General features: G+C 47.2%; 1 protein-coding gene across 1 annotated transcript in view; it reads left to right on the top strand.

The window, feature by feature from the left end:
• Positions 1-15051: 15051 nt before the first annotated feature.
• Positions 15052-26952, top strand: part of MLYCD (malonyl-CoA decarboxylase) — a 65525-nt gene continuing 53624 nt past the window's right edge. Inside the window, exon 1 of the mRNA XM_073585110.1 lies at positions 15052-15702. Coding sequence (XP_073441211.1) covers positions 15115-15702 — 588 coding nt within the window. The 5' untranslated portion in view covers positions 15052-15114. The remainder of the gene's footprint in view (positions 15703-26952) is intronic.

The raw sequence follows: 26952 nt of genomic DNA, 5'->3' as shown, positions 1-26952 counted from the left end.
ACAGCCCCCAGTCACCCCCCGTCATCATATACAGCCCCCAGTCACCCCCCCATCATCATATACAGCCCCCAGTCACCCCCCTTCATCATATACAGCCCCCAGTCACCCCCCTTCATCATATACAGCCCCCAGTCACCCCCGTCATCATATACAGCCCCCAGTCACCCCCCTTCTTCATATACAGCCCCCAGTCACCCCCTTCATCATATACAGCCCCCAGTCACCCCCCTTCATCATATACAGCCCCCAGTCACCCCCCCGTCATCATATACAGCCCCCAGTCACCCCCCTTCTTCATATACAGCCCCCAGTCACCCCCCTTCATCATATACAGCCCCCAGTCACCCCCCTTCATCATATACAGCCCCCAGTCACCCCCGTCATCATATACAGCCCCCAGTCACCCCCCCGTCATCATATACAGGCCCCAGTCACCCCCCCTTCATTGTGTACAGCCCCCACTCACCCCCTCCCCCATTTAATTCATTTTATAAATAAAAAAAAATAAAAAAAGTTCCCCATACTTACCTCACAGCCGGCTCGCTCCCCAGCAGCGCCTCTGCTTGCAGCATTCTCCGGGACATGTCGGCGCGTGCACGATGACGTCATCGCGCACGCCCGACATCTGACCCAGAAGTACAGCCGGAGGGAGCCGGAGCTGAGCAGCCGTCAAGGTGACGGCCGTGCACAGCTCCCGGCCCCTCATAGAATGTGACGCGGGCGGCTGTCTGCTGCCGGCGGCGTCACAGGCAGCACAGGGCACGGCCGGCCCTGTACAGGTGCTGGGGGAGCGGTCCGGGTGGCATTTGCCTCTCTGCCACCCGGCCCAGCCCGCCCCTGCCCCTGCCCCTGGGCCCCCAAAAAACCTTGGGCCCGGGGCGACCGCCCCATCCGCCCCTATTAGGATCCGCCATTGCTGCCCAGGCCAAATGCACAGAGTTAAGCAAAGGTCATAAAAGGGGGAAGGGCTTATACAGACCACTTAGATGTGTGGCAGAGATAACAAGAATGGAGTACAATTATGGATACAAGAAGACGGGTATGCAATGCATACCATATAAAAATACAATGCAGTTCACATGGGGCATTCAGGAGCATGGGAGAGAGGGGTGGAATTCAGCAATGCATACCATATAAAAATACAATGCAGTTCACATGAGGCAATCAGGAGCCTGGGAGAGAGGGGTGGAGTTCAGCAATGCATACTTTGAAGTATGGATTTTGAAGTAAATGGAGCCGACTACGTCTGGAGCAGACCCATGGTGCTGAATATATGTGCAGCTAAACACAATCAGCTGTAGATCCCTTTATATGCAGTTTTCAGTCTTATCCAAAGCCATTATATCACTCCCAGTAATATAGGCTGGATGTGAGGTCTATGTCTCTCTCCCAGTAATATAGGCTGGATATGAGGTCTGGGGGTTTTCCAGTAATACAGGCTGTGTGTGAGATCTGTGCCTCAGTAATATAGGCTGGATGTGAGGTCTGGGGGTCTCCCAGTAATACAGGCTGTGTGTGAGATCTGTGCCTCTCAGTAATATAGGTTGGATATGAAGTCTGTGTGTCTCCCAGTAATATATAGCTGGATGTGATCACTGTGTTTCTCTCCAGGTAATATAGGCGAAGCGATGATATAGCAGGCAAAACTATGATGTAGCAGAATAGAATGATGATGTAGCAGAGTGGAACTTTGATGTAGAATCGTGGAACTATGATGTAGCAGAATGGAAGCATGATGTAGGAGAGCAGAACTATGATGTAGGAGAGCAGAACTATGATGTTGCAGAGCGAAACTATCATGTAGCAAAATGGAACTAAGATGTAGCAGAGTGGAAGTATGATGTAACAGAGCTGAACTATGATGTAACAGAGCGGAACTACCAGAACTACTTTTTAAAAAAACCAAGTGAATGATGTCATTGCTGAGAGCTGGGTTGCTGTGTTAACATGATGCGCTGAAGAAGAGATAGGACCAGCCAGAAAGGGCAAATAACGCAATGATTGGTTCTGGAACTGGGACAGGCAAGTAACAGTATTGTTTAATAGACTGTGCCCACCAAGTGTGAGAACAACCTCCAAGTGCTGCACCTCTTCAGAGACTGTAACAATCAAGACTCCACCACTGGTGCGACCTGTGCCGCTGCCAAGAGGTACTGGGACCACTACGACCTCCAAAGCAGGTGGAATTGGGCATTATAGTGAGTGATTGGGCTACAAAGGGCCTTTTCCCGGTCCCTGCACAGAGACCTCTTCTGTCCGTGTCCGCTCCTGAGCAGAGATCTTAGCAGGATACAATCCTTCACGTTCAATGTCTGTAATAATCTGTCCCATATCACAGAAAAGGGTGAAATATAATGGCGTTTCATAGTCGTCAAGAATGATTGGGACACACATTATAATTTAAATTGCGTGAAAGTCTAATCTCCTGCAAATTAGACAGATTAATCCAATGAAGATATTCCGCTGTGCTAATGCATCGCCGTCTCCAACCATTTCTGCCTTTCCAATAACAGTTATAATTTGTGATTAAGCGACTTGTCTAAAAAAAAATGACTTTGTGTTCGTTGTCTTGACAGGAAGAATATTGTGAGACGCATCCTATTATCAGCTATACACAAAAGTTCAGATTACTTTTTAAAGGGGAAACTATAAGGAAAACAAAATTTGGAATAACCATTAATTTAGAGACTAAGTCTACTGAAAACCTAGAATTTCCATGATCACAATAATCAAGGGGCGGCCTGCCGAGCCTTAAGGGTCTGTCGTGCTGCGGTAGGCTCACTACAGGTCATCGATGTGTCAGGGAGCGCAGTAAGTTCCTTCTCTGGCTAATACAAGGGGGCCCTCTGGAATGTCACTGATGCAAAAGGTTGGGCATTAGATTTCTATAAATCCGCTTCACTTTGCTGGAACGGTAAGACATTGCAGTTTTGGAGCGGCGAAAACACACCAAAAACTCATTGTTGGAACTTTTAAGTTTTGAAAAACACCTGGTGGAAACATATAGTGGTAAAAGGCAATAACCAAAGACTGTGTGTCTGAAACACGTCTGCTTTTCCTATGGGGTTTGATGTTTTTTTTCTACATGAATGTTCTAATAAAAGAATTTTTAAAAATCCTACTGGCGGATTTTTGCTTCTCCTCGGATCTTGCGGTACTATATGTGTCCATAAAATTGGACTCCTTTATTGTTCAGGTGAGCTGACCTTCTCTTTTGGTTCTGGTTAACAACAAAAAAATAAGTGCACGTCGTTTCTTTGAAGCAGATCCTGATTGAATCTGTTCCACACAAGGTATTGACCAATCAAAACTCTACAAAAAGTGCTTCAGAAAAAAAAGTTCCAAAATTCTTCAAAAGTCAAATTCCTCCTAAAAGGAGCCTTAGGTATGTCATTTAGCCAGCCAGTGCTCTCCTCGAATATCCGACTGGGTTGCCAAGGGCCCACCAGTAACTAACTCCAGGGCCCCACTTTTCAGCTCCAAGTTAATGTGCCCTTATCCTCAATCACAAATATATCTAGCAATGAACTGGGTAGATTATTAAATGAATTAGATGTTGCCTTTGTCTTTACACAGTGATTAAAGACATTGTTCCAAGTACTGCTCATATAAGAGGGTGGTGGCATACTATTGTGCAGGGGTCCACCAGAGGATTCTCCTGTTCTCCTGCTGGCCAGTCCAAGCCTGCCCTCTTCAAGGTTATGCCGTCTACAGATGGGTCTCTGCTTTCGCTGGTACAAGTGTGCTACTTAATATTTTTTTTTTCCCATGGTGCATTGTCCCGAAAATAAGTTTTCTCCTTATTTTGATTTTTAAAAGAAAGAAACATTTGCAGCGAATTAGAAAGCAAATTTCTCTTTTGCTTTTATTGAGCATTTTGCCCCTAATACCGTCTGAGCGTTCTTTCAGGAGATCTTCAACAGAAGGAACATCGTAGAGCAGACGGGGCGGCATTCTCCTGGATGAATGAAGACAGGCACTTTATTGCAAAGCGATGTCTAATAAGGCTATTTTCGAAAATGACGGTTGTTTGAGGAGTATGCAGGGGAGCGACGCTCAGAAAATTGCCCTGGTGGTTGGATCCTATTGACAATTGTGTTTCGAACAAATGTCAGGATGATCAAAACAAAGGACAAGCAGCGGAGATATTGGAAATTAAAGAAAAATTATTGTAAACAAGTTGTTCCAACGTGAAAAGAACAGTCGGGAAAGTAGATGCCGAGATACCGACAAACTCTGGAAAAAGAAATCAGATTACTTACAGGTATTTCTAAGGTCGAAGTGGAAAAAACTTTCCTTCTCTCTGCAAGTTTGTTATCAGCTTACGTAGATTTTTTTTTAAAGGGACCAAATTTAAAAAAAAAAAAAATGGTTAGAAAAATTCTGCATGTTGGAGTTTTGATGACTGGTCCTTTCACTCTAAGGTCATAAGAGTCTGGCATCGGCTCTCTCAAAGAGAATGTAGGACCTCGAGATCCGTCACGTTGGATTTTTGATGACTGATCCTTTCGTTCTCAGGTCAGAGGAGTCTGGCAGCGGCTCTCTCATAGAGAACGTAGGACATCGGGATTGGTCATGTTGTATTTTTGACGACTGATCCTTTCGTTCTTAGGTCAGAGGAGTCTGGCAGTGGCTCTCTCATAGAGAACGTAGGACATCGGGATTGGTCATGTTGTATTTTTGATGACTGATCCTTTCGTTCTTAGGTCAGAGGAGTCTGGCAGTGGCTCTCTCATAGAGAACGTAGGACATCGGGATTGGTCATGTTGTATTTTTGATGACTGATCCTTTCGTTCTTAGGTCAGAGGAGTCTGGCAGTGGCTCTCTCATAGAGAACGTAGGACATCGGGATTGGTCATGTTGTATTTTTGATGACTGATCCTTTCGTTCTTAGGTCAGAGGAGTCTGGCAGCGGCTCTCTCATAGAGAACGTAGGACATCGGGATTGGTCATGTTGTATTTTTGACGACTGATCCTTTCGTTCTTAGGTCAGAGGAGTCTGGCAGTGGCTCTCTCATAGAGAACGTAGGACATCGGGATTGGTCATGTTGTATTTTTGATGACTGATCCTTTCGTTCTTAGGTCAGAGGAGTCTGGCAGTGGCTCTCTCATAGAGAACGTAGGACATCGGGATTGGTCATGTTGTATTTTTGATGACTGATCCTTTCGTTCTTAGGTCAGAGGAGTCTGGCAGTGGCTCTCTCATAGAGAACGTAGGACATCGGGATTGGTCATGTTGTATTTTTGATGACTGATCCTTTCGTTCTTAGGTCAGAGGAGTCTGGCAGTGGCTCTCTCATAGAGAACATAGAACCTCGGGATTGGTCATGTTGGATTTTTGATGACTGATCCTTTCGTTCTCAGGTCAGAGAAGTCTGGCAGCGGCTCTCTCATAGAGAACATAGGACCTTGGGATTGGTCATGTTAGATTTTTGATGACCGATCCTTAAATTCCCTTGTCAGAAGAGTCTGGCAGTGGCTCTCTCATAGAGAACGTAGGACATCGGGATTGGTCATGTTGTATTTTTGATGACTGATCCTTTCATTCTTGGGTCAGAGGAGTCTGGCAGTGGCTCTCTTATAGAGAACGTAGAACCTCGGCATTGGTCATGTTGGATTTTTGATGACTGATGGTTTTGTTCTCAGGTCAGAGGAGTCTGGCAGTGGCTCTCTCATAGAGAACGTAGGACATCGGGATTGGTCATGTTGGGTTTTTGATGACTGATCCTTTCGTTCTTAGGTCAGAGGAGTCTGACAGTGGTTCTCTCATAGAGAACGTATGACCTCGGCATTGGTCATGTTGGATTTTTGATGACTGATGGTTTTGTTCTCAGGTCAGAGGAGTCTGGCAGAGGCTCTCTCATAGAGAACGTAGGACATCGGGATTGGTTATGTTGGATTTTTGATGACTGATCCTTTCGTTCTTAGGTCAGAGGAGTCTGACAGTGGTTCTCTCATAGAGAACATAGGACCTTGGGATTGGTCATGTTAGATTTTTGATGACCGATCCTTTCATTCCCATGTCAGAAGAGTCTGTCAGCAGCTCTCTCATAGAGAATGTAGGACCTCGGGATTGGTCATGTTGTATTTTTGATGACCGATCCTTTCGTTCTTAGGTCAGAGGAGTCTGGCAGTGGCTCTCTCATAGAGAACGTAGGACATCGGGATTGGTCATGTTGTATTTTTGATGACTGATCCTTTCGTTCTTAGGTCAGAGGAGTCTGGCAGTGGCTCTCTTATAGAGAACATAGGACCTCGGCATTGGTCATGTTGGATTTTTGATGACTGATGGTTTTGTTCTCAGGTCAGAGGAGTCTGGCAGTGGTTCTCTCATAGAGAACGTAGGACATCGGGATTGGTCATGTTGGATTTTTGATGACTGATCCTTTCGTTCTTAGGTCAGAGGAGTCTGACAGTGGTTCTCTCATAGAGAACATAGGACCTTGGGATTGGTCATGTTGGATTTTTGATGACTGATCCTTTCGTTCTTAGGTCAGAGGAGTCTGACAGTGGCTCTCTCATAGAGAACGTTGATCGTTGTGATTGGTCATGTTGGATTTTTGATGACCGATCCTTTCGTTCTCAGGTCAGAGAAGTCTGGCAGTGGCTCTCTCATAGAGAACGTAGGACCTTGGGATTGGTCATGTTAGATTTTTTGATGGCCGATCCTTCATTCTCAGGTCAGAGGAGTCTGGCAGCGGCTCTCTCATAGAGAACATAAGACCTCTTGACTGGTCCTGTGTGTGAGGGACTCGGGAGAGACAACTTTCTACTGTGTGTGTGGGACTTTAGACATGAGGTTCTGTTGATGATGACTTATGGATGCCGAGAGCTTTAATGGATTATTTCCCCCTTGACACATTATATCACCTATCACAGGATCCTAACCGTTCCCAAGAATGGGAAAATGCTCCTTTCGAATGGAGAACTGGCTGTGAATGTGCGGCCCCTCTCTATTCTCGACACTAATCTCCAACAGTCCCGTAGAGAATGAATGGAGTGGTGGCATACGTGCGCACCCATCACTCTATATAAACTGGGCATTTTAGAGAGCCGTTCCTGGAGATGGTGGAGGTTCCCAGAGGTGGGACATCCAGAAACTGGCAAATCATTACCCAGAGGCTAGGATCACATAAGCATAGAAAAAAATTAGCCCAATTTTCTTCCAGAACATTGGGATTATTTTTTTGCTCACTTGTCATCCGTGTGCTGTCCGTATGCAATCATATATTTTTACTCAGAAGCAGGGCTTGTTCACATAAGCATATTTTCGGTCCAGGTGCTGTCTGTGAAAAAAATGGACCGATGTTAATCAATGCGGCAGTACAGATGAGCCATTTTTTCTGACCTGATCTGTGTGTGAAAAAAAAAATTGCAGCATGCACTAGTCTTTTCTTTAAATTGGATGAGACTTGCCTATTTAAGTCTATGGGTTCACCCCAGGGGAGTAATGACCGCGGACTCGTGTGGGTGAGAGGTCAGCCACCGCTGGTGCAAACTTATGTGGATGTGCATCCTCACACGTACATTCAGCTGAAGTGTACTGCGGCGCAGAGACTCGTTGGGTCCGTGCGCAGCAATACATGCTGCCGGCCAATCAGAGGCCAGCAGCTGGTCGGCGTGCATGAGACTGTGGGCAAATGACAGTGACGTCATGCTACTTGCACTCTGAAGTCAGCTCCTGGCTTCAGGAGAGGATGCCTTGCTGCGGGGGAGCGGAGGGAAGGTAAGAATTGTTTATTTTTTCTATGCATTAAAGAACAATGGCAGAAAGGGGGACATATACCAGGATAGGGGACATATACAACAGGATGGGGCCCAGGAAAAGGGACATATATACCAGGATGGGGCCCAGGATAAGCGACATATATACCAGGATAGGAGACATATATACCAGGATGGGGGACATATATACTAGGATGGGGGACATATATACCAGGATGGGGGACATGTATACCAGGATGGGGGACATATATACCAGGATGGGAGACATATATACCAGGATAGGAGACATATATACCAGAATGGGGGACACATATACCAGAATGGGGGACATATATACCAGGATGGGGGACATGTATACCAGGATGGGAGACATGTATATCAGGATGGGGGACATATATACCAGGATGGGGGACATATATACCAGGATGGGGGACATATATACCAGGATGGGAGACATATATACCAGGATGGGAGACATGTATACCAGGATGGGGGATTTATATACCAGGATGGGGACATATATACCAGGATGGGAGACATATATACCAGAATGGGGGGCATATATACCAGGATGGGAGATGTGTATACCAGGATGGGGGACATGTATACCAGAATGGGAGACATGTATACCAGGATGGGGGATATATATACCAGGATGGGTGACATGTATACCAGGATGGGGGACATATATACCAGGATGGGAGACATGTATACCAGGATGGGGGACATGTATACCAGGATGGGGGACATATATACCAGAATGGGGGACATATATACCAGGATGGGGGACATATATACCAGGATGGGGAACATATATACCAGGATGGGGGACATATATACCAGGCTGGGGAACATATATACCAGGATGGGGGACATATATACCAGGATGGGAGATATATACATACCAGGATGGGAGACATGTATACCAGGATGGGGGACATATACAACAGGATGGGGCCCAGGAAAAGGGACATATATACCAGGATGGGGCCCAGGATAAGCGACATATATACCAGGATAGGAGACATATATACCAGGATGGGGGACATATATACTAGGATGGGGGACATATATACCAGGATGGGGGACACATATACCAGGATGGGGGACATATATACCAGGATGGGGGACATATATACCAGGATGGGAGACATATATACCAGGATAGGAGACATATATACCAGAATGGGGGACACATATACCAGAATGGGGGACATATATACCAGGATGGGGGACATGTATACCAGGATGGGAGACATGTATATCAGGATGGGGGACATATGTACCAGGATGGGGGACATATATACCAGGATGGGAGACATGTATACCAGGCTGGGGGATTTATATACCAGGATGGGGACATATATACCAGGATGGGAGACATATATACCAGAATGGGGGGCATATATACCAGGATGGGAGATGTGTATACCAGGATGGGGGACATGTATACCAGAATGGGAGACATGTATACCAGGATGGGGGATATATATACCAGGATGGGTGACATGTATACCAGGATGGGGGACATATATACCAGGATGGGAGACATGTATACCAGGATGGGGGACATGTATACCAGGATGGGGGACATATATACCAGAATGGGGGACATATATACCAGGATGGGGGACATATATACCAGGATGGGGAACATATATACCAGGATGGGGGACATATATACCAGGCTGGGGAACATATATACCAGGATGGGGGACATATATACCAGGATGGGAGACGTATATACCAGGATGGGGGATATATATACCAGGATGGGGGACATATATACCAGGATGGGAGATATATACATACCAGGATGGGAGACATATATACCAGGATGGGGGACATGTATACCAGGATGGGGGACATATATACCAGGATGGGGGGACATGTATACCAGGATGAGGGACATATATACCAGGATGGGGGACATATATACCAGGATGGGGGACATATATACCAGGATGGGGGACATGTATACCAGGATGAGGGACATATATACCAGGATGGGAGACATATATACCAGGATGGGAGACATGTATACCAGGATGGGGGACATGTATACCAGGATGGGGGACATATATACCAGGATGGGGGACATATATACCAGGATGGGGGACATGTATACCAGGATGAGGGACATATATACCAGGATGGGAGACATATATACCAGGATGGGAGACATGTATACCAGGATGGGGGACATGTATACCAGGATGGGGGACATATATACCAGGATGGGGGACATGTATACCAGGATGAGGGACATATATACCAGGATGGGAGACATATATACCAGGATGGGGGACAAGTATACCAGGATGAGGGACATATATACCAGGATGGGGGACATATATACCAGGATGGGAGACATATATACCAGGATGGGAGACATATATACCAGGATGGGGGACATATATACCAGGATGGGGGACATATATACCAGGATGGGGGACATATATACCAGGATGGGGGACATATATACCAGGATGGGGGATATATATACCAGGATGGGAGACATATATACCAGGATGGGGGACGTATATACCAGGATGGGAGACATATATACCAGGATGGGGGACATATATACCAGAATGGGGGACACATATACCAGGATGGGGGATATATATACCAGGATGGGAGACATACGTATATACCAGGATGGGAGACATACTGTATGTATAAGGATGGGGCCAGGAAGGGGAACATATATACCAGGATGGAGGATATATATATACAGGATATATTTAAATGGATACACCTAAATAAAATGGGAATGGTTGGTGAGATTCACTTCCTGTTTGTGGTACATTAGTATATGGGAGGGGGAGAACTTTTCAAGATGGTTGGTGACCATGACGGCCATTTTGAAGTTGGCGGTTTTAGATCCATCTTTATTTTTCCCAATGGTAAGAGGGTCATGTGACACATCAAACTTATTGAGAATTTCACAAGAAAAACAATGGTGTATTTGGTTTTAATGTATCTTTATTTTTTCATGAGTTATTTACAAGTTTCTCTTGGTTTTCAGCCATTGACATGTCGCAGAGGTTAACACGTGAGGAGCCGATAGAAATTGTGTTGATGTCTGGTGAACGCAGTACTCGGGTCATTGCTGCAGATTTCAATGCAAGACGCCCTACGCAAAAAAACTGTCATCATTCCTTTTTAATTTAGCTGTATCCATATAAATGGCCCACCGTGTATATACAGTATATATACTAGGGTAGGGGGGCCCTGGTCCAAATCTTGCCCATCGGACTCTATTTACATGGCTGGTTCCCCCCACTATAAATCAGATGTTGCATGGAGCCACAGTTTAGCGTCCATTTTTTGCGGATACATTGCCATTCTGTAACATAGGAAACTGTAAATGATTTCTAGAGCAGATTGCACACAGATGACAAGTGAGAAAAATGTTTTCCAAGATTTCTGGATGAAACTCTTAACGACTTTTCCCACGCTCGTGTGAACCAACCCTTAGGTTGTTAATTCTCTGGCATTTCTTTGCTTTCTTTCAGAATAGTTTTATAAAATCTAATTTTCCACTTATAATAACAGCGCTAGCACTTAAGTGACATTCGCACGTAACCTCAGATCAGGCGCCGGCAGCCATAAATCATCTGCCTAAAATATCTCGCTGTGAAGTTCGTAGTAACTTTTACCCTAGTGGTCCCTTCTGCCAAGTAGGTGAAGGGTGGCGACCAGCAGAGACCTAGTGAAAAGAACATACTGAACACAGAAATCTTCATGCGTTTTCATTAGTAAACTTAAGGTAAAAATTTGATGGCTTCATATTCGGGGCTTTTAACCCCTTCATAACTGGGACATTTTCCATTTCTTTGATTTTGTTTTCTTACTCCCCTTTTTTTGTATGGGGTGAGTGGCAAATTTTTACGGCATTCATTATGCAGGAGAAATGACCTGGTGATATGATTCCTCAGATCGGCTACTCTCCGTAATCTGGAGCGCTGCTATCTGTCAAATAAAATTCCTTTAAAATGGCGGCACAGAATTTAAGACCTTATAATAGCAGCTTGTGTCCTGGGCGTCTGTATAGGACACGTGCATGATATGTGATATGTGCAGGCATCTCGGCAGGGTGGGAACGTCACCTGTGATGTAGAAGGGAGTAGTGCTGGATAACCCCTTAAAATGGAACTGCGGGTCCAATTAAAGGTTTTTTTTCCAAAAGAGTAAGTTATTTCCTGTTCAATGGATTGGGGATAACTTGCTGACAGATGGGGTCCCACCGCTGGTTGTAAAAAGTCCAACGCTGACTGCTGGGGGTCCCACCGCTGGTCTTACATAGCCGAGCACTGACTGTTGGGGGTCCCACCGCTGGTCTTACATAGTCCAGCGCTGACTGCTGGGGGTCCCACCGCTGGTCTTACATAGCCGAGCACTGACTGTTGGGGGTCCCACCGCTGGTCTTACATAGTCCAGCGCTGACTGCTGGGGGTCCCACCGCTGGTTGTAAAAAGTCCAACGCTGACTGCTGGGGGTCCCACCGCTGGTCTTACATAGCCGAGCACTGACTGTTGGGGGTCCCACCGCTGGTCTTACATAGTCCAGCGCTGACTGCTGGGGGTCCCACTGCTGGTCTTACATAGCCGAGCGCTGACTGCTGGGGGTCCCACCGCTGGTCTTACATAGCCGAGCGCTGACTGTTGGGGGTCCCACCGCTGGTCTTACATAGCCGAGCGCTGACTGTTGGGGGTCCCACCGCTGGTCTTACATAGCCGAGCGCTGACTGTTCGGGGTCCCACCGCTGGTCTTACATAGCCGAGCGCTGACTGTTCGTGGTCCCACCGCTGGTCTTACATAGCCGAGCGCTGACTGTTGGGGGTCCCACCGCTGGCTGTAAATAGTCCAGCACTGACTGTTTGGGGTCCCACCGCTGGTCTTACATAGTCCAGCGCTGACTGTTGGGGGTCCCACCGCTGGTCTTACATAGCCGAGCTCTGACTGTTGGGGGTCCCACCGCTGGTCTTACATAGCCGAGCGCTGACTGTTGGGGGTCCCACCGCTGGCTGTAAATAGTCCAGCACTGACTTTTTGGGGTCCCACCGCTGGTCTTACATAGTCCAGCGCTGACTGCTGGGGGTCCCACCGCTGGTCTTACATGGCCGAGCGCTGACTGTTGGGGGTCCCACCGCTGGCTGTAAATAGCCCAGTGCTGACTGTTGGGGGTCCCACCGCTGGCTGTAAATAGCCCAGTGCTGACTGTTGGGGGTCCCACCGCTGGTCACAAATAGTCAGCACTGATTGTTGGGGGTCCACCGCTGGCCGTAAATAGACCAGCGCTGACTGTTGGGAGTCCCTTCGCTTGCTATAAAAAGCCCAGCACAATGTTGACTGTTGGGGGCCTCACCACTGGCCGTAAATAGCCCAGTGCTGACTGTTCGGGGCCTCACCACTGGCCGTAAATAGCCCAGTGCTGACTGTTGGGGGTCCCATCGCTTGCTATAAATAGCCCAGCCCATTGTTGACTGTTGGGGGTCCCACCGCTGGCTGTAAATAGTCCAGCACTGACTGTTTGGGGTCCCACCGCTGGTCTTACATAGTCCAGCGCTGACTGTTGGGGGTCCCACCGCTGGTCTTACACAGCCGAGCTCTGACTGTTGGGGTCCCACCGCTGGTCTTACATAGCCGAGCGCTGACTGTTGGGGATCCCACCGCTGCCCGTAAATAGTCCAGCGCTGACTGTTGGGGGTCCCACAGCTGGTCTTACATAGTCCAGCGCTGACTGTTGGGGGTCCCACCGCTGGTCTTACATAGCCGAGCGCTGACTGTTGGGGGTCCCACTGCTGGTCTTACATAGCCGAGCGCTGACTGTTGGGGATCCCACCGCTGCCCGTAAATAGTCCAGCGCTAACTGTTGGGGGTCCCACCACTGGCTGTAAATAGTCCAGCACTGACTGTTGGGGGTCCCACCGCTGGTCTTACATGGCCGAGCGCTGACTGTTGGGGGTCCCACCGCTGGCTGTAAATAGCCCAGTGCTGACTGTTGGGGGTCCCACCGCTGGTCACAAATAGTCAGCACTGATTGTTGGGGGTCCACCGCTGGCCGTAAATAGACCAGCGCTGACTGTTGGGGGTCCCTTCGCTTGCTATAAATAGCCCAGCCCAATGTTGACTGTTGGGGGCCTCACCACTGGCCGTAAATAGCCCTGTGCTGACTGTTGGGGGCCCCATCCCTGGCTGTAAATAGTCCAGCACTGATTGTTGGGGGTCCACCGCTTGCTGTAAATAGCCCAGTGCTGCCTGTTAGGGGTCTCATCGCTTGCTGTAAATAGTCCAGCATTGATTGATGGGGGGCCCCACCGCGGGCTGTAAATAGTGCAGCTCTGTGTTGGGCGTTCTCCATCAGTCCCATAGACAATGAATGGAGCGGAGATCGAGCAGGTGCACCTCAGCTCCCTTCATGACCATCCAATTCCCTGGTTCTAGAGTTTCAGTACAGTTTCCATCCTTCGTTTCCTGTGGCCCTCAGTGATCAGATATTTATTACCCATCGAAGGTCTATTGAAGTAAACAGGACCTGCTGCAGACATATTTAGCCTCAATTATTAGTCACTGACAAGTAGATCGCTTCTTTTAATACGCCGCTATGAGCGTGATTTTTCATCAGAAGACGATCATTTCTGCTTTTTGTTATTTTCTCTTGCAAAATTCTAGACTATGAAGAGATCTGTGCTGGATTCTCAGAATTTCTGGATGACTAGATGTGGTAAAGCATGACTTTCCGAGGCTTTGACATTGATGTAGGATGTGATTGGGGGCGCGATGACACAGCCAGTCGGGTACGGGAGATCGGATGTCGCCATGTCAGGCGCTGAGGTTGCAGCACTCCATTCACTAGTTCTGCTTATTGGAGGCAGATTACTTTAGTTTTATTTCTATTTTCACGTGTAATTTAATGCACGACACCTCGGGGCCTAGTAATGACCAACGCAGGCAAAAAGTAGAGTGGTTGCCTATGCCAACCAATCAGAAGGTTGCTTTTATTTTCCAAGATGTCCTGCAACCAATCAGAACTCTGCTTCTATTTTCCGACCTGCCCTGGTTTTATGCAAGCTGAAATCTGATTGGTTGCTACGAGTATCTCCTTTCTTCCTCACGGCCCCTAGTGAAAACATAATATATAAAACCAAAACAACTTCTTCCTGTCATATTACAGACGCGCCCGACTCCAGGATCCCGGACGAGGTTGTTATTTTGTAAACATACGCCTATGCCATATTCAATGCCACATTCAACATGGCTGACTATTTCGGCCGCAGACTGACGCCACGCCTCTTCTTTCATTGGCTGCCGCCGGTGGGTACACCGTGACGTCAGTACTGGAAGCCGGAAGCACCATAGTGCAAGTTCACGGCTGCGGGGATGTTCCCCGGGGCTTGGCCTCACATCATGCGATTGGCACACGTCCTGAAGCCGGAGAGGTTGCAGCGTGTGGCGGGTGTAGCCAGCTGTCTGACTGCAGGAGGCCGCGGGAGAGGGAGGCTGCTGAGCCAGCACTTGCCCTTATCTAGCTCCTGTAAGCAGGTCAGCTCAATGCCTGCAACCATGGAGGACGTCCTGAGCAAGTCTGTGCCCCCTCTGCCACCCTATGAGACCAAGGAGAAAAGCCCCCCACCACCTGAGCTGCAGAGCTTGCACTTCATGCATTACTACGCTTCCCTGGAGACGGGGCAGAGGGTGGCGCTCCTGGGGCAACTGGCCGCAGACTATGGGGTGGACCATGCCCAGGTGGCAGAGCTCAGCAGCAAGCTGGTGCAAGCCCAACAGAAGCGGGATCTGGGCACCGTCCTGCAGGTGGAGGACCGGCTGCGCTACTACCTCACCCCCCAGTACAAGGTGCTGTTCAGCCACATCAGCAGGATGGAGGGCGGCATGAAGTTTCTGGTGGACCTAAGATCGGACATAGTGGAGGGGGTGAGCGCCAAGGTGGCCGATGCCCCAAATCTTAGGGTAAGGGGTTATCTGTTTGCCTTTGTGTTTTATTTACAGGTGATAATGTCATGATGTGATGACCTGACAGAGCGGCGTCAGGATGGGATGACCTGACAGAGCGGCGTCAGGATGGGATGACCTGACAGAGCGGCGTCAGGATGGGATGACCTGACAGAGCGGCGTCAGGATGTGATGACCTGACAGAGCGGCGTCAGGATAGGATGACCTGACAGAGCGGCGTCAGGATGTGATGACCTGACAGAGCGGCGTCAGGATGTGATGACCTGACAGAGCGGCGTCAGGATGTGATGACCTGACAGAGCGGCGTCAGGATGTGATGACCTGACAGAGCGGCGTCAGGATGTGCTGACCTGACAGAGCGGCGTCAGGATGTGCTGACCTGACAGAGCGGCGTCAGGATGTGCTGACCTGACAGAGCGGCGTCAGGATGTGCTGACCTGACAGAGCGGCGTCAGGATGTGCTGACCTGACAGAGCGGCGTCAGGATGTGCTGACCTGACAGAGCGGCGTCGGGTTGTGCTGACCTGACAGAGCGGCGTCGGGTTGTGCTGACCTGACAGAGCGGCGTCGGGATGTGATGACCTGACAGAGCGGCGTCGGGATGTGATGACCTGACAGAGCGGCGTCGGGATGTGATGACCTGACAGAGCGGCGTCGGGATGTGATGACCTGACAGAGCGGCGTCGGGATGTGATGACCTGACAGAGCGGCGTCGGGATGTGATGACCTGACAGAGCGGCGTCGGGATGTGATGACCTGACAGAGCGGCGTCGGGATGTGATGACCTGACAGAGCGGCGTCGGGATGTGATGACCTGACAGAGCGGCGTCGGGATGTGATGACCTGACAGAGCGGCGTCGGGATGTGATGACCTGACAGAGCGGCGTCGGGATGTGATGACCTGACAGAGCGGCGTCGGGATGTGATGACCTGACAGAGCGGCGTCGGGATGTGATGACCTGACAGAGCGGCGTCGGGATGTGATGACCTGACAGAGCGGCGTCGGGATGTGATGACCTGACAGAGCGGCGTCGGGATGTGATGACCTGACAGAGCGGCGTCGGGATGTGATGACCTGACAGAGCGGCGTCGGGATGTGATGACCTGACAGAGCGGCGTCGGGATGTGATGACCTGACAGAGCGGCGTCGGGATGTGATGACCTGACAGAGCGGCGTCGGGATGTGATGACCTGACAGAGCGGCGTCGGGATGTGATGACCTGACAGAGCGGCGTCGGGATGTGATGACCTGACAGAGCGGCGTCGGGATGTGATGACCTGACAGAGCGGCGTCGGGATGTGATGACCTGACAGAGCGGCGTCGGGATGTGCTGACCTGACAGAGCGGCGTCGGGATGTGCTGACCTGACAGAGCGGCGTCGGGATGTGCTGACCTGACAGAGCGGCGTCGGGATGTGCTGACCTGACAGAGCGGCGTCGGGATGTGCTGACCTGACAGAGCGGCGTCGGGATGTGCTGACCTGACAGAGCGGCGTCGGGATGTGCTGACCTGACAGAGCGGCGTCGGGATGTGCTGACCTGACAGAGCGGCGTCGGGATGTGCTGACCTGACAGAGCGGCGTCGGGATGTGCTGACCTGACAGAGCGGCGTCGGGATGTGCTGACCTGACAGAGCGGCGTCGGGATGTGCTGACCTGACAGAGCGGCGTCGGGATGTGCTGACCTGACAGAGCGGCGTCGGGATGTGCTGACCTGACAGAGCGGCGTCGGGATGTGCTGACCTGACAGAGCGGCGTCGGGATGTGCTGACCTGACAGAGCGGCGTCGGGATGTGCTGACCTGACAGAGCGGCGTCGGGATGGGATGACCTGACAGAGCGGCGTCGGGATTTGGTGACTTCACAGAGCGGCGTCGGGATGTGATGACCTCACAGCGGCGTCAGGATGTGATGACTTCACAGAGCGGCGTCAGGATGTGCTGACCTCACAGAGCGGCGTCAGGATGGGATGACCTCACAGAGCGACATCATACCCTGCAATGTGGCCGCACGGGGGGCATTGTCCTTGGCATCAGATATAGGACTAGTGAATAGGAAGCAGCGTGCAGTAGGGAAGCCAGCCGGGCGGTAGGTCATACATGTCACCTTGCAGTCCTTACCCCTATACTGGGAATGAGATGCAAAGCCACGTCCAGGCGGCAGATTACTCTTACCAATATTATTTATTTTTTTATTTCTTTTCTTGTATTTTTTTTTTGTCCCTGTCTGTTTTTACCATCAGCGCGGTCTCCATGTTTATTGTATTCAAAAAATCCAAATAGCGGATGGCACATGGATGGCATCTGTGCGCTCTCCGTTTTCTTTCACAGACTCACTTTATTGGGCCACTTTGATTTGCAACACGGATCCAAGATTGAAATTTTTTTTTTTTTGTTTTTGATCTCGCGGCCTGTAAAAATCCGGGACCGGCCCTATAGACTATACCAGGCACATGTGCTGTCCATGAAAACTGAAGGAGTCCCAACTGTTTGTCACCCATGGTGGACAGGAAGGGGCCCATAGATCACTTGGTGATCACATCAGACCCCACAAGGCAATAGAGATTTGTCCTTTCTATGGATTATTGCAAAACACTGGGGCAATTTTTATTTTGACTTTTCTTATACAGAAGAAGCAGAATTCATGACATGAATAAATACAGTGAAAAGTGTTTCACATGAAGAAATTAAATAGGGGACTTAAAGGGAACCTGTCACTTGAAAAAAAAAAAAAAAAAGCAAAACGCTTTTAACCTGCAGATATGAGGTTAATCTGCAGGATGATAGCATTCTAACCCTGCCCGGCGCCCGCATTTAGAGCCCCGCTGCCTGGAGGAAATTAAGTTTATTGCCCCGACGGCATTCAGCTTTCAGTCATAGGGGCGGCAACTGCGGGGGTTCAGTCACTGCTCAGTATACATTGATTGGTGGCTGTAACCGCTCACCCAGCACTGACTGACAGCCTGGTCTAATACGGAGCTGCTGTCAGTCAGTGTCGCAGGCGCGGTTACAGCCGTTGCTCAACACAGAGCGGTGACTGAAACCGCGACTATGCCGCCCCCATGACTGCAGGCAGTACACTGACGGGAGGAATCAAGTTTATTTCCTGTTTGATTTAGTTTTTTTTTTGCATACTTTGCGCTTTTTACCTTTGGATTTAAACAGTATCTGACATTTCAGGTAACGTGTGTACAGGAGGGAAAACACTATTTCTGATCAATATATGGCTTGTATCCTGAATTTTTTGCCGTATTTGCCTTCTGCAGCCTCTCTCTTATTTTCAGTTGCCTCTGAGCTAGTGGATGCAGACTGGCTGCTATGATGTCTCCTACACACAGCATACACACATGAGTCATTCCAGCTCTACAGGTTGTGCAGCACATGTTCAGGAGATGCAACAGCAGCATGAAGGAAATTATACGGTGTATACTGAGCCGTGTAGATGTGAATCCAGCGCAAACATTTTCTTTAAAACAGCAGTGTGGTCCTTTTAAAGAAGTCCACTACTTGGACATCTCCTTGTCATACCCCACGCTTGACCGCGATAAAATATAAAAGCGTAACTCCCTTCCTGTTCTGGCGCTGTTCCCGCGATGTCGGCACTCGCTCTCGTATGGGGGGATTTTTTTTTTTGCTTTTCGTTTCTGTCTTCATAGATTTTAAGGTTTTCGTTTTTGGGAACACTAATTTCTCTGTAGCCGGAAAGCCTCAGTTTGTAAGTTGCTGGCGTAATATGTGGTTGCGGCTCTCAGCTCTGCATTCCGCAGGGGCTTCTCTCCTCTTTGGTAACCTCCCATAGTCTGTAGTATTGGGGCACCCCGTTATTTGTGCGCTGCATCGGATGGCTCCCCCGTAGGTTTATTAGCGGGTTGCAGTATATATGGAAATCTTATTATTTCACTTCTTATGTGTTTTTTGCTTTCCTGCTGCTTCAGATTTCATGAGCACTTTTACCAGTTTTCTTTACATGCGTGGAAGTTACAGCAAATGGCCCATTAAAGGGCATTTTAACCTGTCGGTCACAGTACGGCGCAGCCTGTAATGGTCGCCGTTGCACTTTTATAGCACAGCGGGCTCCTTCTAAATAGGCATTTTATCTAGGAAATAGGAAAAGAGTGTGAGAAATTAGTACACGGCGCTCACAGCCTCCACTCACAGCAGAGGGTTTGTTACAATTGTATCCAGTGCCAAACTCAGAACTTCAGATCGAAGCATTGTTGCACAGAAGAGACAATGGTCTGACAGCAGCATTCATGGGCCGGAGAGAACTTGGCTAGTTTTCTATTTTCAAGCCGGATCATTGAAGAATCGATGGTGGTCGTCTACTGCAAGATAATGGAGGAGGAAGAAGGAAATTTAGTTATTCCATGGGCAAATCGGTGCATTATCCCCATTGAATTTGCTGCACTTTCAGTGACAGAAATCGAAGCGCTAGCCACTGTTTTTTTTGCTGGGATCCTTGGTAACATGCAGTGGTTTGCAAAAGTATTCACCCCCTTGCCATTTTCTGTGTTTTACTACATCACAACTTGGAATTTCACAGTTTTTTTTTTTTTTTATTAGTGTTTGCATCAGTTCACGTAACGAACATTCCTACAACTGTGAACATTTCACTTTCTTGGTATTGTGAAGCAAACAAGTAGGACAAAATTACTGAAAACTTCAGTGTACATAACTACTCACCCCCCTAAAGTCAGTACTTTGTGGAGTCTCCTTTTGCAGCAATTACAGCTGCAGGTCACTTGGGATAAGTCTGTATGAGCTTTCCACAATTGGCCACTGGGATTTTTGTTCATTCCTCTTGGCAAAACTGCCCCAGCTCCTTCAAGTTAGATAGGTTCCTCTGATGAACAGCGATCTTCACGTCTCACCAGAGATTCTCAGTTGGATTAAGATTTGGGCTGTGACTCGGCCACTTGAGAACATTTACACACTTCCTGTTAACTCACTCAAGTGTTGTTTTAGCAGTATGCGTTGGGTCATTGTCTTGTTGGAAGGTGAGCCTCCGTCCCTGTCTGAAATCAATGACAGACTGAAACAGGCTTCGCTCAGTAATATCTCTGTACTTCGCACCATCCATCTTCCCCTTGACTCGGACCATTTTCTCTGTCCCTGCTGCCAAAAAACATCCCCACAGCATGATGCTGCCACCACCATGTTTCACTGGGGGGGTGGTGTTCTTGGGGTGATGAGCTGTTTTGGTTTGGCACCAGACATAACGTTTACTTTAGTGACGAAAAAGTACAATTTTGGACTCGTCTGAGCACAGCGTCTTCCTCCGTACATTTGGGGAGTTTACCACATGTCTTTTAGTAAACTCAAAACGAGTCTTACAATTTTTGTGTGTCAGTAAAGGCTTTTTTTCTTCCCACTATTCCAGTCAGGCCACCTCTATGGAGTGTAAGGCTTATTGTGGTCGTATGGACAGATACTCCAGTCTCTGCTTGGGAACTCTTCAGCTCCCCCAGTGTTACCTTTGGTATCTGTGCTGCCTCTCTGATTAATGCCCTCCTCGCCCGGACTGAGAGTTTTGGTGGGCGACCCTCTCTTGGCAGTTTTGTTGTCATATTATGTTCTTTCCATTTGATGATAATGGATTTGATGGTACATCAAAGATTGGGATTTTTTTTTAATAACCCATCACTGACTTATACTTCTCAACAATTTTATTCCTGACTTGTTTGGAGACCTTCTTGGTCTTGGTGGTGTTGTTTGGAGATCTCCTTGGTCTTGTTAGTGTTGTTTGGAGAGCTCCTTGGTATTTGTGATGTTGTTTGGAGATCTCCTTGGTCTTGTTAGTGTTGTTTGGAGAGCTCCTTGGTCTTGTTAGTGTTGTTTGGAGATCTCCTTGGTCTTGTTAGTGTTGTTTGGAGAGCTCCTTAGCCTTGTTAGTGTTGTTTGGAGAGCTCCTTGGTCTTATTAGTGTTATTTGGAGATGTCCTTGGTCTTCGTGGTGTTTGGAGATGTACTTGGTCTTCGTGGTGTTTGGAGATGTCCTTGGTCTTCGTGGTGTTTGGAGATCTCCTTGGTCTTGTTAGTGTTGTTTGGAGAGCTCCTTCGTCTTGTTAGTATTGTTTGGAGAGCTCCTTGGTCTTGTTAGTGTTGTTTTGAGATCTCCTTGGTCTTGTTAGTGTTGTTTGGAGAGCTCCTTCGTCTTGTTAGTATTGTTTGGAGAGCTCCTTGGTCTTGTTAGTGTTGTTTGGAGAGCTCCTTGGTCTTGTTAGTGTTATTTGGAGATGTCCTTGGTCTTGTTAGTGTTGTTTGGATAGCTCCTTGGTCTTGTTAGTGTTGTTTGGATAGCTCCTTGGTCTTGTTAGTGTTGTTTGGAGAGCTCCTTGGTCTTATTAGTGTTATTTGGAGATGTACTTGGTCTTCGTGGTGTTTGGAGATGTCCTTGGTCTTCGTGGTGTTTGGAGATCTCCTTGGTCTTGTTAGTGTTGTTTGGAGAGCTCCTTCGTCTTGTTAGTAGTGTTTGGAGAGCTTCTTGGTCTTGTTAGTCTTGTTTGGAGAGCTCCTTGGTCTTGTTAGTGTTGTTTGGAGAGCTCCTTGGTCTTGTTAGTGTTGTTTTGAGATCTCCTTGGTCTTGTTAGTCTTGTTTGGAGAGCTCCTTGGTCTTGTTAGTGTTGTTTGGAGAGCTCCTTGGTCTTGTTAGTGTTGTTTTGAGATCTCCTTGGTCTTGTTAGTGTTGTTTGGAGAGCTCCTTCGTCTTGTTAGTATTGTTTGGAGAGCTCCTTGGTCTTGTTAGTGTTGTTTGGAGAGCTCCTTGGTCTTGTTAGTGTTGTTTGGAGAGCTCCTTGGTCTTGTTAGTGTTATTTGGAGATGTCCTTGGTCTTGTTAGTGTTGTTTGGATAGCTCCTTGGTCTTGTTAGTGTTGTTTGGATAGCTCCTTGGTCTTGTTAGTGTTGTTTGGAGAGCTCCTTGGTCTTGTTAGTGTTATTTGGAGATGTCCTTGGTTTTCGTGGTGTTTGCAGATCTCCTTGGTCTTGTTAGTGTTGTTTGGAGAGCTCCTTGGTCTTGTTAGTGTTGTTTGCAGATCTCCTTGGTCTTGTTAGTGTTGTTTGGATAGCTCCTTGGTCTTGTTAGTGTTGTTTTGAGATCTCCTTGGTCTTGTTAGTGTTGTTTGGAGAGCTCCTTGGTCTTGTTAGTGTTGTTTGGAGAGCTCCTTGGTCTTGTTAGTGTTGTTTGGAGAGCTCCTTGGTCTTGTTAGTGTTGTTTGGAGAGCTCCTTGGTCTTGTTAGTGTTGTTTGGAGAGCTCCTTGGTCTTGTTAGTGTTGTTTGCAGATCTCCTTGGTCTTGTTAGTGTTGTTTTGAGATCTCCTTGGTCTTGTTAGTGTTGTTTGGAGAGCTCCTTGGTCTTGTTAGTGTTGTTTTGAGATCTCCTTGGTCTTGTTAGTGTTGTTTGGAGAGCTCCTTGGTCTTGTTAGTGTTGTTTGGAGAGCTCCTTGGTCTTGTTAGTGTTTGGAGAGCTCCTTGGTCTTGTTAGTGTTGTTTTGAGATCTCCTTGGTCTTGTTAGTGTTGTTTGGAGATCTCCTTGGTCTTGTTAGCGTTGTTTGGAGATCTCCTTGGTCTTGTTAGCGTTGTTTGGAGAGCTCCTTGGTCTTATTAGTGTTATTTGGAGATGTCCTTGGTCTTCGTGGTGTTTGGAGATGTCCTTGGTCTTCGTGGTGTTTGGAGATGTACTTGGTCTTCGTGGTGTTTGGAGATGTTCTTGGTCTTCGTGGTGTTTGGAGAGCTCCTTGGTCTTGTTAGTGTTGTTTGGAGAGATCCTTGGTCTTGTTAGTGTTGTTTGGAGAGCTCCTTGGTCTTGTTAGTGTTGTTTGGAGAGCTCCTTGGTCTTGTTAGTGTTGTTTGGAGAGCTCCTTGGTCTTGTTAGTGTTGTTTGGAGAGCTCCTTGGTCTTGTTAGTGTTGTTTGGAGAGCTCCTTGGTCTTGTTAGTGTTGTTTTGAGAGCTCCTTCATCTTGTTAGTATTGTTGGGAGAGCTCCTTGGTCTTGTTAGTGTTGTTGGGAGAGCTCCTTGGTCTTGTTAGTGTTGTTGGGAGAGCTGCTTGGTCTTGTTAGTGTTGTTGGGAGAGCTCCTTGGTCTTGTTAGTGTTGTTTGGAGATCTCCTTGGTCTTGTTAGCGTTGTTTGGAGAGCTCCTTGGTCTTGTTAGCGTTGTTTGGAGAGCTCCTTGGTCTTATTAGTGTTATTTGGAGATGTCCTTGGTCTTCGTGGTGTTTGGAGATGTACTTGGTCTTCGTGGTGTTTGGAGATTTCCTTGGTCTTCGTGGTGTTTGTAGATCTCCTTGGTCTTGTTAGTGTTGTTTGGAGATCTTCTTGGTCTTGTTGGTGGTGTTTGGAGAGCTCCTTGGTCTTGTTAGTGTTGTTGGGAGAGCTGCTTGGTCTTGTTAGTGTTGTTGGGAGATGTCCTTGGTCTTGTTAGTGTTGTTTGGAGATGTCCTTGGTCTTGTTAGTGTTGTTTGGAGATCTACTTGGTCTTGTTAGCGTTATTTGGAGATGTCCTTGGTCTTGTTAGCGTTGTTTGGAGATCTCCTTGGTCTTCGTGGTGTTGTTTGGAGAGCTCCTTGGTCTTCGTGGTGTTGTTAGATCTCCTTGATCTTAGTGGTGTTTGGTTAGTGGTGCCTCCCAAATCCTGTTTTGCGGTTGGGGGTCAGACGTAAGCCCTGACGGGGGTCACTGAACATATGAGAAGGGGCCCTTACTGGTGATCCTGTCACCTTACATTGGGTCAGGTCCAGGAGCATGCTTGGATAAGGCGTTATACTTATCGTCCATTTTTCCTAGAAAACACTGTAGACAAAGATTTATTTCTAACTACGAGGAGGTCGATTCAAGGACTTTTTGTTTTAATAGAAATCATTTTAATAATTACTAATTTTACATAAATTTAAGCAAAAAAAAAAGTTTTAGTCCTCCCCTGAGACCTGAATGATCACAGTGCGATTTCCCGAACCTCAGACTCCGGTGTCGGAGGATTGTATGATCACGGTTGCTCTTGTTACCGACATCATTTCCAGCAATTAGCTTGACGGCAATTAGAAAAATTCTGTCTCCCGTAACAACATTTAAGAAAATAACACACCAGGGACTGTCAGTTTATTTTTTGTTTAAAAGTTTTTTTTGTTTTTTTTAAATTGCTATATCTTCAGCTTCATAGGCACAATAGAATTTGGAGGGTACATCTACAGACAGAGGCTGATCACGGCGGGAGACCTGCAGTTGGGCGGACATTGCCTCTGTAGCTCAGATTGTAAAATACAGCTGCCATATGGACACGTGAATAAGCCTTAAAGGTGCCCATACTTATTACATGGCTGCCAGCGTGCTTGTTCGGTTGACTTATGTCTCTCCAGACTCCCCACTTATACATGTATCCTCAATATGGCCAAGCATGCATGCATTCTGTATGGGGAGAGCAGAGTAAGCCTCTGCCGACTTTGTGTTACGCTGTCCATTGCTGGCTGCAGAATGAGTTGACTGAATGTCAGTCAGTGAGCTTGTTCTGAGTTTGTAAAACTTTTATCTGTTTTCTTCTTTTTTTTCCTCTTGTGCTCCTATGTACTGTTTTATGATATCATCAACGTTCAGCTGAACTTTGATGTGGTGTGTGATCATAAATCGACACCGAACAATTCCAAAAGAGTCACAAAGAGACAGATAAAAGCAGTGGCTTAACTGGAGTCCAATGGGCCCCGGTGCAAGATTTGGATCGGGTTCCCGCCATCCTGGTATAAATGTTCCCCTTCTTAGCCCCATCTTGGGATATATGTGTCCCATCCAGGTGTATACAGTGGTATGTAAAAGTTTGGACACCCATGGTCCAAATTTCTGTTATTGTGAACAGTTAAACAAGTTGAAGATGAAATAATCTCTAAAAGGCCTAAAGTTAAAGATGACACATTTCCCTTGTATTTTTCGGCAAAATTCAAAAGTGTAAGTGTATATATAATATATCGTTTACATTTAAGAATTGTAAAAGGGACCATGGGCAGATGTAGAAGTTTGGGCACCCTGTATGGTTAGTAGCTTTCAGCACCCACTTTTTACAAAGTATCACAGCTTGTAAGCACCTTTTGCAGCCAGGCAAGAATCTTTTACTTCTTGTTTGAGGGATTTTCCTCCATTCTTCCTTGGAGAATTCTTCCAGTTCTGTGAGATTCCTGGATCGTCTTGCTTCGTCTGCCATTTTGAGGTCTAGCCATAGATTTTCAATAATGTTAAGATCAGGGGACTGTGAGGGCCATTGTAACCTTTTGAGGTTGTCTATTGTGGTTTGTGACGTGTGTTTGGGATCATCATTCATTTGTAGAGGCCATCCTCTTTTCCTGAAATTATGTTCCCTCTTTTCTTCACACGTACCTGTGATCCTGTGGCCAAAGAGTTCTATGTTATCAACGGTCCGCAGGACTTGTTTCCAGAGTGCATCAGGCTTATGTTACATGCTGTTTTTCATATTTCTGACGCTGACTTTTATTGTGAGGATGCAGGAGAGGGTTTCTTCTGATGACTTTTCCATGAAGGCCATATTTGTGCATGTTTTGCAAAACCTAGTAGTAACAAGCAATGTGTTCATTGTTATCTACTATGGTGCACTGACTCTGGCAGGAATTATTATTATTACTTTTGCATGTAAGAACCCTTTTTGTATTTATATTTAAATCTACAGGGTTATTATTGTGTGTGTAATATTATTTTTTTACATCATTGTATACTGTTTTGCCACAGCCTATCCCCCTTTTTTGGAGGCCTTTTGCCCTGTCTTTTTAACTTCTCCTTTTAATAATATTTAATACAGAATTATTTTTTAACAATCAATATCTTCTCTTATTTTCACTTTTTTCCACATGGAAAAATATGGAATATGTTGAGCTCATATTTGTGCATGTGTTGCTGAACAGTAGAATATTGTCCCACAACTCCAGAGTCTGCTAAATCTGTCTGAAAGTTTTTTGCAGTCAAGCTGTGGTTCTGATTTGCCTCTCTAGCAATCTTACAAACAGCTTTCACTAAAATTTTGCTTGGTCTTCCAGGCCTTATCTTGATCTCCATTGTTCCTGGTAACTACTATTTATTAATTACATTTCGTACTGAGGAAAGGGCAACTTGAAAACGCTTAATCTTCTTATTGCCTTCTCCTGCTTTGTGGTTGTCCACTATTTTCATTTTTCGAGTGCTAGGCAGCTGCTTAGAATAATCCATTTTCTTTTTTGTAATTTTTAAAATGTAAAAATTGACATGTTTTTTGTTGC

This window comes from Dendrobates tinctorius, unplaced genomic scaffold, assembly GCF_039654945.1.
Source record: "Dendrobates tinctorius isolate UK_male_01 unplaced genomic scaffold, ASM3965494v1 ptg000009l, whole genome shotgun sequence".
In the NCBI taxonomy this organism is placed as follows: Eukaryota; Metazoa; Chordata; class Amphibia; order Anura; family Dendrobatidae; genus Dendrobates; species Dendrobates tinctorius.
The sequence above is the reverse complement of the archived record's forward strand: the minus strand, read 5'-3'. Positions and strand labels throughout refer to the sequence as shown.